Here is a 13976-nt window from a genome sequence, read left to right as displayed (position 1 = left end):
GGTTGTTGTCTCTTTGGCACATTCCCCATTTCCATTCTCAATTTTACTGAAAAGATTTTCCCAGATTTAAATGAAAGTTTTGGATAATGTCAATTGCCATTTTGTCTCTGAAGCATGTTGAGCAATCTAATTAAAAATAATCTTGAATCATGTAAATTGCTCTCTTTCTGATATGCCACTACATATATATATCAGAACAGGAACAATTCAAGGATCTAATCTTAATTAGATTGCATGCTAAGTGGACAGAATTTTACAGCAACAGTTATGAATTAGCCCCCTCCCACAGAATAATATTTCATAGCAGTTTTTATCAAATATTATTATACTTCACATATATATATTCAGGTTAAAAAGCAAGATTTTGATTGGCTAATACAAGGGATATAATTTACTCTATCCCATGGCTGAGAAGGAGACAATTTGTTTTATGTCACCCTTTTGTTGCAGACCAATCAAAATTTGATCATTTAAAGAACACTGATTTGAATTTACATCAACTGACAAATACTTTAAAAAAATGCTCAAGTTCTATATTTTGCCTCATAACGTTCTCATAGACTATTAAAATAAGAATAAAACATATTGTGCATCCTTCACTTCTGTCATGTCTGTTGATTTTTCTAATACCCATTCTGTAACATTTTTAAACATGACATCAGAGTAAAAGATTTCAAGTTCAAAATTCACCATATATTAATAAAACAGAATCCAGGTCCGTTCGCACCCTTTCACGTTGCACCCGATTACGTTCGCGCCCTTTCACTTTCGCACCCTACATATTTCGCACCCAATTTATATTGGTTTTGTGTTTAATAACTTTATAACCAAATTTTGGCAAGTGTATTCCTACTAGTATATTTGTTGTCATTGTCTCAAAATAAAGTGAGACAACGTGTTTTTTGTGTTGAATAAATATTAATCATGTTTTGGATAGTGTTTTGTTAAAATATTTTTAATCATTGTTTCTAAATAAAGTGAGATTCTGACAACGGGATTTTTTTGGGGTGAAATAAATCTTAAATTTTAATCATTTTTGGTTAGTGTATTGCTATACTTTTTTGTCAGTTAATTGTTTCAGATCAAACAATTATCTTTTGTGTTTTTCATTTAAAATTTTCAATGTTTTACTCATACGAAGCTAAATACATGCAGTATTTATAACAAAGCAATTTAAAACAACAATCATGATTTTCTAATTATTCAACTGGAACTTGATTTTAAATTGGGTGCGAACAGACCTTGGGTGCGAACGTGCGAGGTGGGAACATGTAGGGTGCGAAAGTGTATTGGGCGCGAACAGACCTGATACCAATTGCAATGAAACAAAACCTAGAGGATGAAAAAGTTTGTTACCCTGAGAACTGGGGTGAAGACAGTATTCACTATGGTTTTTTTTCTGATCGAGGATTATCAATCTTCTTAATCACCCTCTCAGCTATGTGTTATTTGATATATCTATACTATTAAACGAGAAGACCTCATTTTGTGTGTCGCTTCTCTTCCTTCCACAATAAATCAATCATCATGCCTCTGTGTCCTGTAGGTACCATGTATAGTCGCATTTGTCATCCATTCTAATGTATAATGATTATTCAGATTGGGTTATTTTGGGAGAAAAACGAAAAAAAATGCGTCCGGATATTTTTCCGTCATTGGATGAAATTTTAAGCCAGACTAGACTTCCGGTTTGCGTTTTTCTTTACTTTGAACATACAAAGACTATGAATAAAGTGTATTTGCTATCTGCTATCATTTTTCAAGTTTACTAACCACGGCGGTCACAGAGTTTATTAAATAGAGAGGGTCTATATAATATGTCAATGACCGCCGTGGATCGATTAGTAAAAAGCAAAAACACTTTATTTATAGTAATGAATGTTCATAATATTATACAGATAAACGCTAACATTATCAATAACTGATTATTGAAATGAATAAGGGAAAAAATGGGAATTTTGGAGGAAAAAAAATGAGGAGGGGAGCTAGAATAACAATTGTCATGTCCCAAAGTACCTATAACTTTTGATACATTTTCTGAAATCCTCCAGTCGTTAAATCTTGTACAAAAATTCATCCAACAACACTGTTTACATACAGTCAGGGGTACTACTTGTACAAGTGTATTTTATTTACATTTTGTACTTGAAGAAGTAAAAAAAAATATACACATATAAGTAAATTTGTAGGATTCTTATACAAGTGAATTTTATTTACTTGTATAGGTAAAAAAAAAATTGGCTTAGTTATGTCCCTTAGGCATTCAGAATTTTTTACTTGTATAAGTAAAAAAATCATCCTTTCTTCTTTTCTTGAATTCTTAAGATTTCTTTGCTCTAATAGAATTTTAAATTGTGTACCCTTTACAGATGTCTTTACTAATCATTTAAGTGTAATTTCATGGACAATGAAAATCCCATTTGTCTGTTATCTTCATAACACTGCTCATTTACAAGCCCTAAAGGAGCAATTTTTAATTGCCTTGCACAAATATACAAGATCTTTGCTCAATCAGTTTCTTTGATGAATTAATAAGATGAAACATTGAACTTTAATGAAAAAATTTGAGCAAACCTGGGAAAAATCATGAAAGGCATGATTTTACATCTCAAACTTGAGGATTTTTGTGGGATTGTAAGAAAAATTTACTTATACAAGTAATTTTTTTAGAAAATTAAGGGGAGATTATTCAACCATTATTTATTTACTTATATGTGTATATTTTTTTTTGCTTCTTCAAGTAAATAAAATACACTTGTACAAGTAGTACCCCTGACTGACATATTTTGAGAAATATATATGCATTTTCATGGTATATAGAAAAACAGAAGGAATAAAAATAGGTATTTGGAAAAAAGGGGGAGGGCAAAACAAGTGTTTTCAATCTCAAAGTACCTTTGATGCCTCTCCTGAAATTCTCCAGTTATTTTTTTTTACAGTTTACATACGCTCTATTTCCCCGCGATTTCGTGTGTGTGTTCTAGTAATACTTTCATCATTATTCATTTTTTACATTTTATAATGTAGACCTGGCTGTTACCTAGTATTTATCTCCCTCCTCTAACAGGAGCATTGTCTTCTGACTAGTGACTACACGTATTATATGCACCATAATACGGCACTCTTACACATGGATCACTCTTTTAAAATTGGTTTACAATTCATTTACATATATCACCAACTTATTTACAGCATTAGGACTAATACATTACCATATAAAGGAATGTAACTACGATTAAATTTAGGCTAATGAAATTTGTCTAGATAGTCGTAAAGAAGTAAGATGTCGGATCCCCGACGAAGCTTTGTTTCTTTGCATTTTCCTTTAAACATTAAACTTGTAAGTATTATGAGGGTGTACGTGAAGTAATCCAACATAAGATTTTTGTTTATCATGTAAAAAGATCGATAAAAATGTAAATAATCTGCTTACAAAAATTTAAACCCATTCACCCGCTCCAAACAACTTCCGGTGTACTATAATTTGGACTGGGTACGGTAACTATTTCCGTAAAAACATTGTATTTTGATATGGTGTCTTCTTTGACGTCCGAGCGAGTCGAAGAAAAATTGTATCTTCAATCTTGAATCAGGTCCGCGTTATAGGACTACAATCAAGGACGTAAATTTAAATAAATTTCATATTTCAAGACACTATACGTATATTGTTTTTACACTGAAATCGATAAAAAAAATTAAAAAAATAATAAAAATATGAAACAAATATTATTAAAAAAAGTGTTTGGAATTTCCCCCTTAGGGTACCATTTTGGGGTATTTCCCTATGAGCGTAGTCTAGGCGGTAAGCATTGACAATTTAAGGAATTAGAAGGGGAAAATGAATTTAATTAATAACATTTGATAAACATATGGTATATAAATTACCAATTTGAAGACATAACAGGTTTAAATTCATAAAAGTTTGACCATTGTTACTACACGTTGTCATGGTTGTGACGTGACGTTGTAAGTAGGCGGGGCTTATAGGTGAGTTGAGGTCATTGACGTATAAAGCTAACGTTTATACGTATAGCTTTATCTGTATAGTAAAATATCTGATGCAGTATAATAGTATAAATACGTCCTTGAATTAATCAAGGAATTGTATATTTAAATATACAATTCCTTGATCAAAGTTTTTCAATAAAAATAAATGATATGACCCTTTTTGTGTTACGCTGGCCTCTATATATTAACATTATCAAGCATTAACTTTGAATAATGAAAATGCATAAAAAACCAGCTGTCTATCCATAACTCTATACAAAGATGATCTTATTCAATATTTTATTTCTGACTGATTTTATCTAAAATCTCTTATGATTGGCGAATTATTGCCAACCTATCAAGTTCTCGAGTTATCTTGGTACTGTAGTTTCTCTGGCCGTTATGCCGTCCCATTGTACACTTAGGTTAAGTTCCGTGACTAGCTATAGGCGCAGGATCGGAATTCATTAGGGCTTAAGTGTATCTTGAAAGCGGTGCCCTGAACTCTGAGTTTAAATATTCTTCTATTATATCCGCTGTTATCTTGTATGCATCTTTCTTTGCTGGTGCTAGTACGGTTTGGACTGAAAAAAAAAATGACATTTGTATTATTTTTGGCACGGCCTGGGATCCACGATAGGTAATTTCTGTGTCATTTTGGTCTCTTGTGGACAGCTGTCTCATTGACAATCATACCACATTTTCTTTTTTATTGTTTGTATGCCGCCTCTCAGGAGGGTCTCGATGCTTTCTTTTATGTCTGTGATAGCAGTGCCGATGCAGTAAGTTCATCTTCAGTTAAACCGCTGAGTCAAGATGCCAACAGCTGTCTGGCTATCTGAAAGAATTTTAACTCTGAAAGCGTGAAAATGCGGTTCCAGGACCATAAGGATAGCAACTAGTTCCGCTAAGAGTATTGATCCTCTGCTAGAATTCTAATATTTTAAGCTAGTTCCTTGGTGGTTATCAGGATATATCGTATTACGCGATACTGCTCCACATGGTCATGGATTGCCCGGACAGGAGCCATCTGTGATAGATGTTAAGTTAGAGCTGTCCGTGTCCTATCAGTTCTTGTACAATGCGTTTGCTTTCTAGCTTTCTAATCGGCTCCTGTAGCTTGGAGCTCTCATCTGCATAAAATCCGTTCATAGCGGTTTTGTAGGTCAGGGCCGCAACTAGCCTCTTTTAAGAGTGAGGCAAAATATAAAAAAAAATGGGAGAGGGGTCTGTGGCCCCCGGAAGCTCTGAGAAAAATAACGCAAAATTGTGCATTCTGAGCGTTTCCCCGACTCTTTCTTGCATTGAAACGGCTTAATTAATTTTTTGATATTTTTTTTCGACAATCAGGTCCCAAAGCAAAAACAAAGATTCATTGTAATTTAAGACTTTACGGTATTAGAGACAACATTAAAAGACCGATATGTAGGATAAAGCAAAAATCGTAATTCTCATAATTATTAAAACCGTATATGTCTGTCTGTTCTTGTCTTGTATTGTGATTAGACTTTGGTGATTTTTTATGACTAGATTTAAATATAGTGACTTTGCAGTATTATACTTAAAGTACTAGTCACACTAAGGACCATCTTCACCTTGTTTTACGATCTTTTACGGTATTAATGATTCTTTAAAAGTATTGATGAAGACCATCCGGCAACTATCAAGATGAAGAGCAGGAACACAAACTTTGACATTGATCATTCGTATTTTTTTCTATACATTGACTTTGTGTGCGATTATGTCCCCATACTCCTTTATTATCTGTTAAAGGGTCTCAACACGACTGAATGCAAGTTTAACCTTTCAATGTAAAAGGTCATATATGGCAATACCTTGTTTTTTGTTTCCATCAAATTATTTGATACCAGGAAATATGTGACCTTACTTTAATTCAAACCATGTCAGCTATCTAGTTTTAGTTTACGATAAAAACAAACTGTTTTGTGTTCTTTGATATCAATTTCAATTATCCATGCAGAAAGGACAATTTTTTTTTTTTTTGTGCCCACTGAGTTTCATCGCATGTTCTTAAAATATATTTCTCGCACAATTCTGGACATCTGTGGACATGCAACATTGCAAAACCACGTTTACAAATGAAAATCAAAGCTCAGACTATATAGACAAACCCGGAACACAGAAGTACAAACAGTAGACCATCAACTCTGAAAACTAAAAGGAAAATAGAAACATGGATAACGAAAAACATCCAGGAGATACACCAGAGAGTGAAGAGAACTTGCTTCTTGCAAAACACTTTCCGTGAAAACAATTTGATATGAAAACCAACTTTTGTTTCATTTTTTTTTTTTTTTTTGAATTTTTTTACATGAGGCATTTCGCCTCATTTGCTTCAATGTAGTTACGGCCCTGTAGGTATACTAAACTCGATCTGCCTCTGCCATGGAAGTTTTATAACTACTTGTGTTGCATTGCGGCATGTCGATGGCTAAATTTATACAGCCCTATGAAATGAAGCTTGTCGTTCATATGCATTAGTTGCTGGTAAGATACTCCTTCATTATTTTAAAAGTCCCAGTCCATCTGTTGTTTCCAAAAATCAAATAAAAAGAGATTTGTTATCGACGGTTTTCAAATATTTCAATTCTTACTAAAAAAAAAATGATAAGAAAGGGATTTTTAACATTTTACCAAAGCTTTACATGTTAAAAGAACATGCATCTTGTCTTTTATTCCCTCATTACAGTGTTAGCATTATCTATTTTCTATAGTTTAATATTTAACAACCAAGGAATTCCTTATATAAAATGTGATTTTTTTTTTATCAAACCGCATACTCGTTATTCGAATTAGTGTCACTTAATGGTTATATATAAAGGCAACAGTAATATACCGCTGTTCGAAAGTATATCATGAAATAAACTCTGAGACAAGTGATATTAAGTGTATGGGGAAATAAATTCTGCGACAAGTAATATTAAGTATATGGGAAAATGAATTCTGCGACAAGTGATATTAAGTATATTGGAAACTGAAAAACATGATTCTGAGACAAGTGCTTGTGGGTAGCAGGGGCGGATCCAGCCATTTTAAAAAGGGGGGTTCCAACTATATGTCCCCATTCAAATGCATTGATCGGCCAAAAAAAACGGCAGGGGCGGATCCAGCCATTTTAAAAAGGGGGTTCCCAACCCAGAGTAAAGGGGGTTCCAGCTATATGCTCCCATTCAAATACCATGATCCGCCAATGGTAGGTGTTTCGCTCCAGTGCCAAGTCAAGAATAATATGACTGTTGTTATCCATTCATGTCATGTGTTTGAGCTTTTTCGCCACTTGCCTAGGGCTTACCGTTTAGAATTGTCCTCTTTAGTTCGGTAATTTTTTATTATTAATTAACGTTATTTTAATTTTAAGCATACTATTCTCAATTTTGAATTAAAAAACTATCGTCATTTTTTGTATCAGAGACATGTAATACCGAATTTTATTATATGCCTCTGGTGTTATTGATATAGGAAAAACACGAAAATTCATATTGTGTTTAAATATTTTTGTAATTCCCGGGCTTTTCAACTAACAAATGAAACTTGCCACGCCGTATCATGTGGTTTGAAATTTTTCGTTCTGTCACGTGATAAACAGGAAGCCATGTAAAATGGAGACACAGGCCGAAAAGGCCTCTGCTCACATTTCCTGTCTGTTTCCAGAAATTTTGACAATAATATTTAGTTATTTAGAGGTAAAAGACAAAGGTCGAGCTGCCCAGGTGTGCGTGTCGTGGAGAGACGCTGCTTATAATCGTATGGTCTGGAGAGGGGTCATATCAAAGCTCCATCTCAGACGTGCAAACCCGTCTTTGTTCCCGAGTTTGGTAAAACGTGGTATCAAAAGAGTACAAATTTTAAGTTTGCGACGTAGCCTTCGAGATGTCGTAACTGGGATCTCTAATTTAGAGTGTTTAGATTTGAGTGGGTGTTATAATGTGACTGATATAGGCCTTGGTGGTGCTTTTTCCAATGATCTCCCTTGTATCACTGCATTGAATCTCAGCCTCTGTAAACAAGTGACAGATAACAGTCTAGGCAGAATTGCACAAAGTCTAAAAAATCTTGAGATCTTAGAATTAGGTGGATGTTGTAGCATTTCTAATACAGGACTTTTACTTATTGCATGGGGATTACGAAAGTTAAAACAACTCAATCTGCGGAGTTGTAGACACATTTCAGATGTTGGCATTGGGCATTTAGCAGGACAGAGTCCACATGCTGCAACAGGAACGTTAGAATTAGAACATTTGGGTTTACAAGATTGTCAAAAACTTACAGATCAAGCTTTAAAACATGTCAGTGGTGGAATAATGCAGTTAAAAACAATAAATTTAAGTTTTTGTGGAAGTGTTACCGACACAGGTTTAAAATTCATATCTAAAATGCCAAATTTACAAGAAGTGAATCTTAGAAGTTGTGATAATATTAGTGACACAGGCATTGGTTATTTAGCTAATGGTACAGCAAAAATTTCAACTCTAGATGTTAGTTTTTGTGACAAGATTGGGGATCAGTCTCTTCAATATATTGCTCAAGGGTTATTTTGTTTAAGATGCTTATGCCTTAATGCGTGTAATATTAGTGATGATGGTATTTACAGACTTGTTCAAACGTTACATGAATTAACCACCTTGAACATTGGCCAGTGTATCCGCATTACAGATAAATCTCTTGGACTTGTTGCTGATAACTTGAAGAATCTAAGTTCCATTGACTTGTATGGTTGTACAAAAATAACAACTGTTGGTTTAGAGAAGATAATGCAGCTGAAAAGACTAACAACTTTAAATCTGGGATTGTGGCATAAACGATAATGAACGTGTATAATATCTTTAATACTGTCAGTTTTTAACATGCTAGATATATATTTTTTTATACAAAAGGTTTTTGAAGTGATTATATGATTGATCAAAAAGACAAAAGTACATTGTATGTACATGTACATTTGTATACACATCAATGAAACAGTTATCAAATGCAGTTGATCAGTGATATTGTTTGCCTTAAATCATTTTAAATTAGTGGAGAATAAAGGTTTTTTCCCCTGGAGAAGAATCCCAATTTGAAAAAAAATGGCTTAAAATTATTCCCAAAAAGACAACTTTTTCCCCAAATATTGCAGTCTCAGTAGTAATTGTGCATCAATACAAACTGAAAAACTCTCAATTAAACAAATTACATGCCTAAAATGACTATGTGCAGATTTGAGGGTCTATTTATGTATAATCACTGACAAAAAGGGGTCTTATTTCAAAGCAGGGGTTGACTCTTGAAAGGGGGTCTGTAAATTGAAGTTTCAGTCAAATTTTTCGTTTATTTTAAATTTCCCAATTTGATTAAAATGACTCATATTTTCCCAATAAAAAGGGGTAGAGGTAGTTTTGAAAAAAAGCTAACAATAACACTGATGATACATACATACCAAAAAGACATCTTTATTTGATTCGTTTGATTTACTGTTTTGCACAAAATAATAAAAAAATTATGTACATGTATACACATGACATGCATGATATATGAGCTAAGCTTGATTAAATAAAATTTTGAAAATCCTTTTCAAGTGTAACATCACTACAAGTTAACATTGAAGTTGCAAATGTTACATACACAAAAAACAACAGTATTAACAAAATGAAACTTGCAACAACATATTAAACAGCAAATGAACAGTGAATTTGTGAATATTTTCAAATTTCTATTAAAACTGTTATAATTTACAGATTAAAAGAACTTCATCAGTTAAACCAAGTTACAAATGAATGTGTCTGCATTTAACTTTCAGCCATACAGTATATTATATATTATATATACATGTACATGTAGTACTTCCTTTTGTTATTGATGTTCATTTGTACATTGTAAAGTGATTGTCAATTGTGACAAAAAGTGTTCTTGTAATTTAAAGAAGCAAAACCATGACATAAGTACAATTGTATTATGAATTAGTTTCATTTTCACAATTACAACATCAATAATATGAGTTAGAGTACAGATATGATTTATATTTTTCTTGCCATACTTTCAAAAAGTGCTATTTTGTTCTAGTAAATATTTTTGTTTCAGTGCGTAAATAAATGAACATTTTTTTAAAGTTGAAATAACCATGTTCATGATGTTTAAGAATGTCCTATACCATGTATACATGTATGTCTTGTAGATGTATGTCAGAGAAGGTAACCTGTCAAAAAATATAAATTCAGGGAGTCAAAATATGGGGGAAAGATAGAATGTAAAAAGAGTTATGTTGCCAAATTTTAAAATTTTTCCTTAATAGCTTATCCAAATTACTTTAAATATCGATATGTTAGTAATTAGGACATAGACAGATTTGGCTGAAATAGACGTGTAGAAGTTCTGAACCAGAATTGGTGCTTTAAATGCCAGAGCCTTGCTTCACTGAAACAAAAATATTTACAATGTGTAGTACATATTTTTTTTTGTGTTAGTAGATTTATTTCATTGTAGTTTAAAAGGTTTGTTAAGTTTATATTTTTTGTTTATGATTTAGATTTTATTTCACAGTTTGAATTATTTATAAAATTTACTGAACATTTCTATACCTATTTTTTCTATGAATCAATTACAGAAATCATATTTATGAAAAAATTATTATACAAGTACAATGTAAATGTACATGTACATTTTGTAGCATTTTACGAAGAACAAAGTCATGTTAGTTATAATATTATATAGTTGTATAGTAAAAACATTTCATGTACATGTATACACATCAATGTACAGTTTCATTTTATTTAAATGTATGCGGGATCTATCCCAATTAAAAATATAACTACAGTATTTAAAGAGTGTTGATCATGTTGATGCAGCAATTCTTAAAATTCATACAAGTTACTGTTATTTCCATGTTAACAATAACACGTTAAATGCATATATGTAACATGATATATAATGTATGCAATGCTCTTAAGATTTTTTCAATAGAATGTTCGAAAAATATCTGGTTGCCCGCCCAACCTCCCCACCCCCCTCCCTTTTGTTCTGGAAAAAAATTGGTTAATTAGATAGGAAATCACTGGAGCATGACCACAGCTAGCTCCCTCTTATGCAGTCAGTGGTTCCCCACTGGATTGGCAAAATTTATGTTATGAAAAAAACAAGGAGAATACATATAACTATACTAGGCTTTTGATTTAGATATATTGTAATTAGAATGTAAGATCTAAGTTAACGTATATGTATTTTGTGGCGGTATTAAACAAAGAAATGGGTCATCGTATATATTGCATGACATGTACATCTACCATTACCTTAAATCTGTTTTAATTTCTTATTACTACACATTAGTGTACATGTAACATTTGTGTACATTTACACATAAATGTGTCACAGTTACATTAAAAAGTGATGCAATACAATATTTATCCATTCCCATACAAAATATACAACTATCATGACTGTTTAATCTTTACATGAAGATAAGTTTATGCTTTAATATTTGTAAACAAAATACAAAGTACCATACAAAACACATATATTGTGTTATCACATATTTATATACATTTGATTTGTACATGTGAATAATTTAGTAACAAGCATATGCATTGAAGTTAATTAAGCATGTTAAAGGGCATTAACATGATTAAATTTCATAAGTTACATTTTCTGCTGGCTACCACAAAGTTCATGTGTACGTTTTTACAATAAAAATCTTCTTTAATCATGATTATATATGTGCATATATAATCATAAAAGGAGAAGTATAAATTTACAGTGTTCTCCCGGGCTTTTAAAAAGGGCATTGCGCTTTGGCATTTGAAATAGCGAAATAAATATTGGTTTCACTTCAAAGGGCATGTACGTGTAGCTACATGTACCAACAGGGCACATTTAATGGCATTGTTTAAACTCCAAGAGCATTACCGTGATTCAGGCTTATTATTAACAAGGATTAAATTATAAGCTGAATTGTTTTTGGGTGAAAATAAACTACAGTAACACTTAATATGTAATTTCCTTACTCAGTGCATGTGGTACAGCAGCTGCTATTTAATACAATATTTGAATCATAATTCTGTAATGAGTAAAATTAATAGCGTTGAAATTTGGCTTTTCATGATATAGATATGTAAGAGACAGATATATTTAATTTGAAAAGTTGCAAATTCAATGCAAAAGAAGCCTCCTTAATTATCATTTTCTTTTTGAAAACAAATAATTACTCTTTTTTCCTGTTATCAATAACTGTTTGTTTGCTTGTTTGTTTGATTTTTTTTTTTTTACATTTTACATATATATCATGTATATGATCTCTAGTTTTGAATTTGTTCTTTATACTTACACTGGCGGGAAAACACATGTTAAATATACATTGGTGGCCTTTGGCTGTTGTCTGCTCTATGGTCGGGTTGTTGTCGCTTTGACACATTCCCCATTTCCTTTCTCAATTTTATTAGTTACCATGGTTACAGTTGTATCCTCATCTGTATTCAGATCTATCTTAATTAATTCTTCACATAACTTTTTACATGAACAAGTTTAAACTGTATTATAATGTTTGTAATTATTTTTATATCGGATACTTGCTCTAGATTATAATTATGATCTGATACTTTAATTGGTATATTTTCTTTTGTAAATCTTTAGATTTTTCTTTCGGACTTGTACATGTAATTGATAAAGTATTTTATTCACTTAAAGCAGAATCAACTAATTGAAAATATATGACAGAACAAATAATATCATATTGATTAGAATCAATCTGAAAGCAGCATAATGAGAGATTGTCATGAACGTTAGAGTGGGGAGAAGTGGACTTATAGAGAGAGAAAATTAATGAACAAGAGAATGACATGAAAAGATAGAGAGAAATACGCTGCTTCTCCAATATTTACAGACATTAAATGTACTCTACATGTACATGCAGGTCTGAATGGGGTTCACAATAGAGAACAATGAACCAATACTGCTGAAAAATTGACCCAAAATGAAAGACTAGCAAAAAAAATAATTAAAAAAAGGAAAGAATTACGGATTGTTAAAATATATAAAGAAGAGAGAATATAACCTACAAAATTTATAAAGAATAGCAAATAATGCACATAATTTAAAAAGAAAATGAAAAATTACATTTTTTAAAAAAGAATACAGGAATGTAGAACCCGCCCATCCAGACCCTATTACACAAGTACAGTTTGTACATGTAGTCATAGTAATACAGACACTGACTTGCCTTTCTTTGTTGTTCATACAATTGTAATTTTTATTTTCAGTCATTTTTTAACAAGTTAAAAAAGCATTATATGTCTGATTCCAGTTTTCAAATAATTTTATTGATAAATAGAAGTACATATATAAATGTACATCATATAATGTAATAATATTAAGATATCATGTCATAGTTTAAAAAAAATTGGTGCAAATTATATTTATACAGCACTATATGGCCATATTTGACAAACATGATCTGTATTTGTGTTTTAGTACTACAGGTATACTTATCCAATGTGCATGTTTTTAATACCTTTGTTAATATAGTAAGTAGCGATTTTGTATTGTTAAAGAATTTACTTGCAGATGAAAACAATTTGCAGATCAAGTTTGTCAACAAAAGTTTTATTTTGAGGATCATTATTTATACAAAATAAACAAAATATCCAAAGATTCACATATAGACTTTTTACTGCCAAGCCTTGTAGAGAGAGACATATTTTTGATAATCAGTTTTGTTTTTTATCCATAACTTATTTTATAAGGTTGACTTGTATTTACTGAGGAGATTTTGAGATTGTTATTTTAGAGATTTACATATCTGTATCTATATTGGCATGTTTAGAATCCTATTAAGGCTTTTAAACATGGTGAATACATTTGTACAGATAATTGTCTTTTTTATAGGACAATATTGGACTCTATAGATTCATTCTGGCTTTTTGTGCTGTTGGATTGCTTTCTCTTGTTCTCATCTCCTGTATTTAATACCTATCTTTTTATTCATTACAATTAATCCCTAAGCTTAG

The 13976-nt window shown here is 31.6% G+C and overlaps 2 protein-coding genes across 8 annotated transcripts in view; one reads left to right on the top strand and one right to left on the bottom strand.

The window, feature by feature from the left end:
• LOC143085372 (protein deacetylase HDAC6-like) overlaps positions 1 to 3491 on the bottom strand; it is a 63368-nt gene extending 59877 nt beyond the window's left edge. For 2 of the 7 annotated variants that reach the window (XM_076261683.1, XM_076261722.1), the window contains exon 1: positions 3213 to 3385. The gene's annotated coding sequence lies outside the window, so the exon portion shown is untranslated. Of the gene's footprint in view, positions 1 to 2895; positions 3122 to 3212; positions 3386 to 3433 lie in introns of those variants that run through there. The other 5 variants (XM_076261702.1, XM_076261657.1, XM_076261674.1 and 2 more) reach the window with 5 other exon arrangements.
• A 4098-nt stretch (positions 3492 to 7589) lies between these two features.
• LOC143085346 (F-box/LRR-repeat protein 14-like) lies at positions 7590 to 13624 on the top strand. Its single transcript, XM_076261629.1, has one exon. The coding sequence runs from the start codon at positions 7608 to 7610 to the stop codon at positions 8811 to 8813; it is 1206 nt and encodes a 401-aa protein (XP_076117744.1). The 5' UTR covers positions 7590 to 7607; the 3' UTR covers positions 8814 to 13624.
• Positions 13625 to 13976: the final 352 nt, after the last annotated feature.

Source organism: Mytilus galloprovincialis, chromosome 1, assembly GCF_965363235.1.
Source record: "Mytilus galloprovincialis chromosome 1, xbMytGall1.hap1.1, whole genome shotgun sequence".
Lineage (NCBI taxonomy): Eukaryota > Metazoa > Mollusca > Bivalvia > Mytilida > Mytilidae > Mytilus > Mytilus galloprovincialis.
This window is presented reverse-complemented; position numbering and strand designations above follow the sequence as displayed.

Coding starts and splice junctions, on each gene's coding strand:
- LOC143085346 (XM_076261629.1), top strand. CDS start 7,608: ATGGAGACACAGGCCGAAAAGGCCTCTGCTCACATTTCCTGTCTGTTT.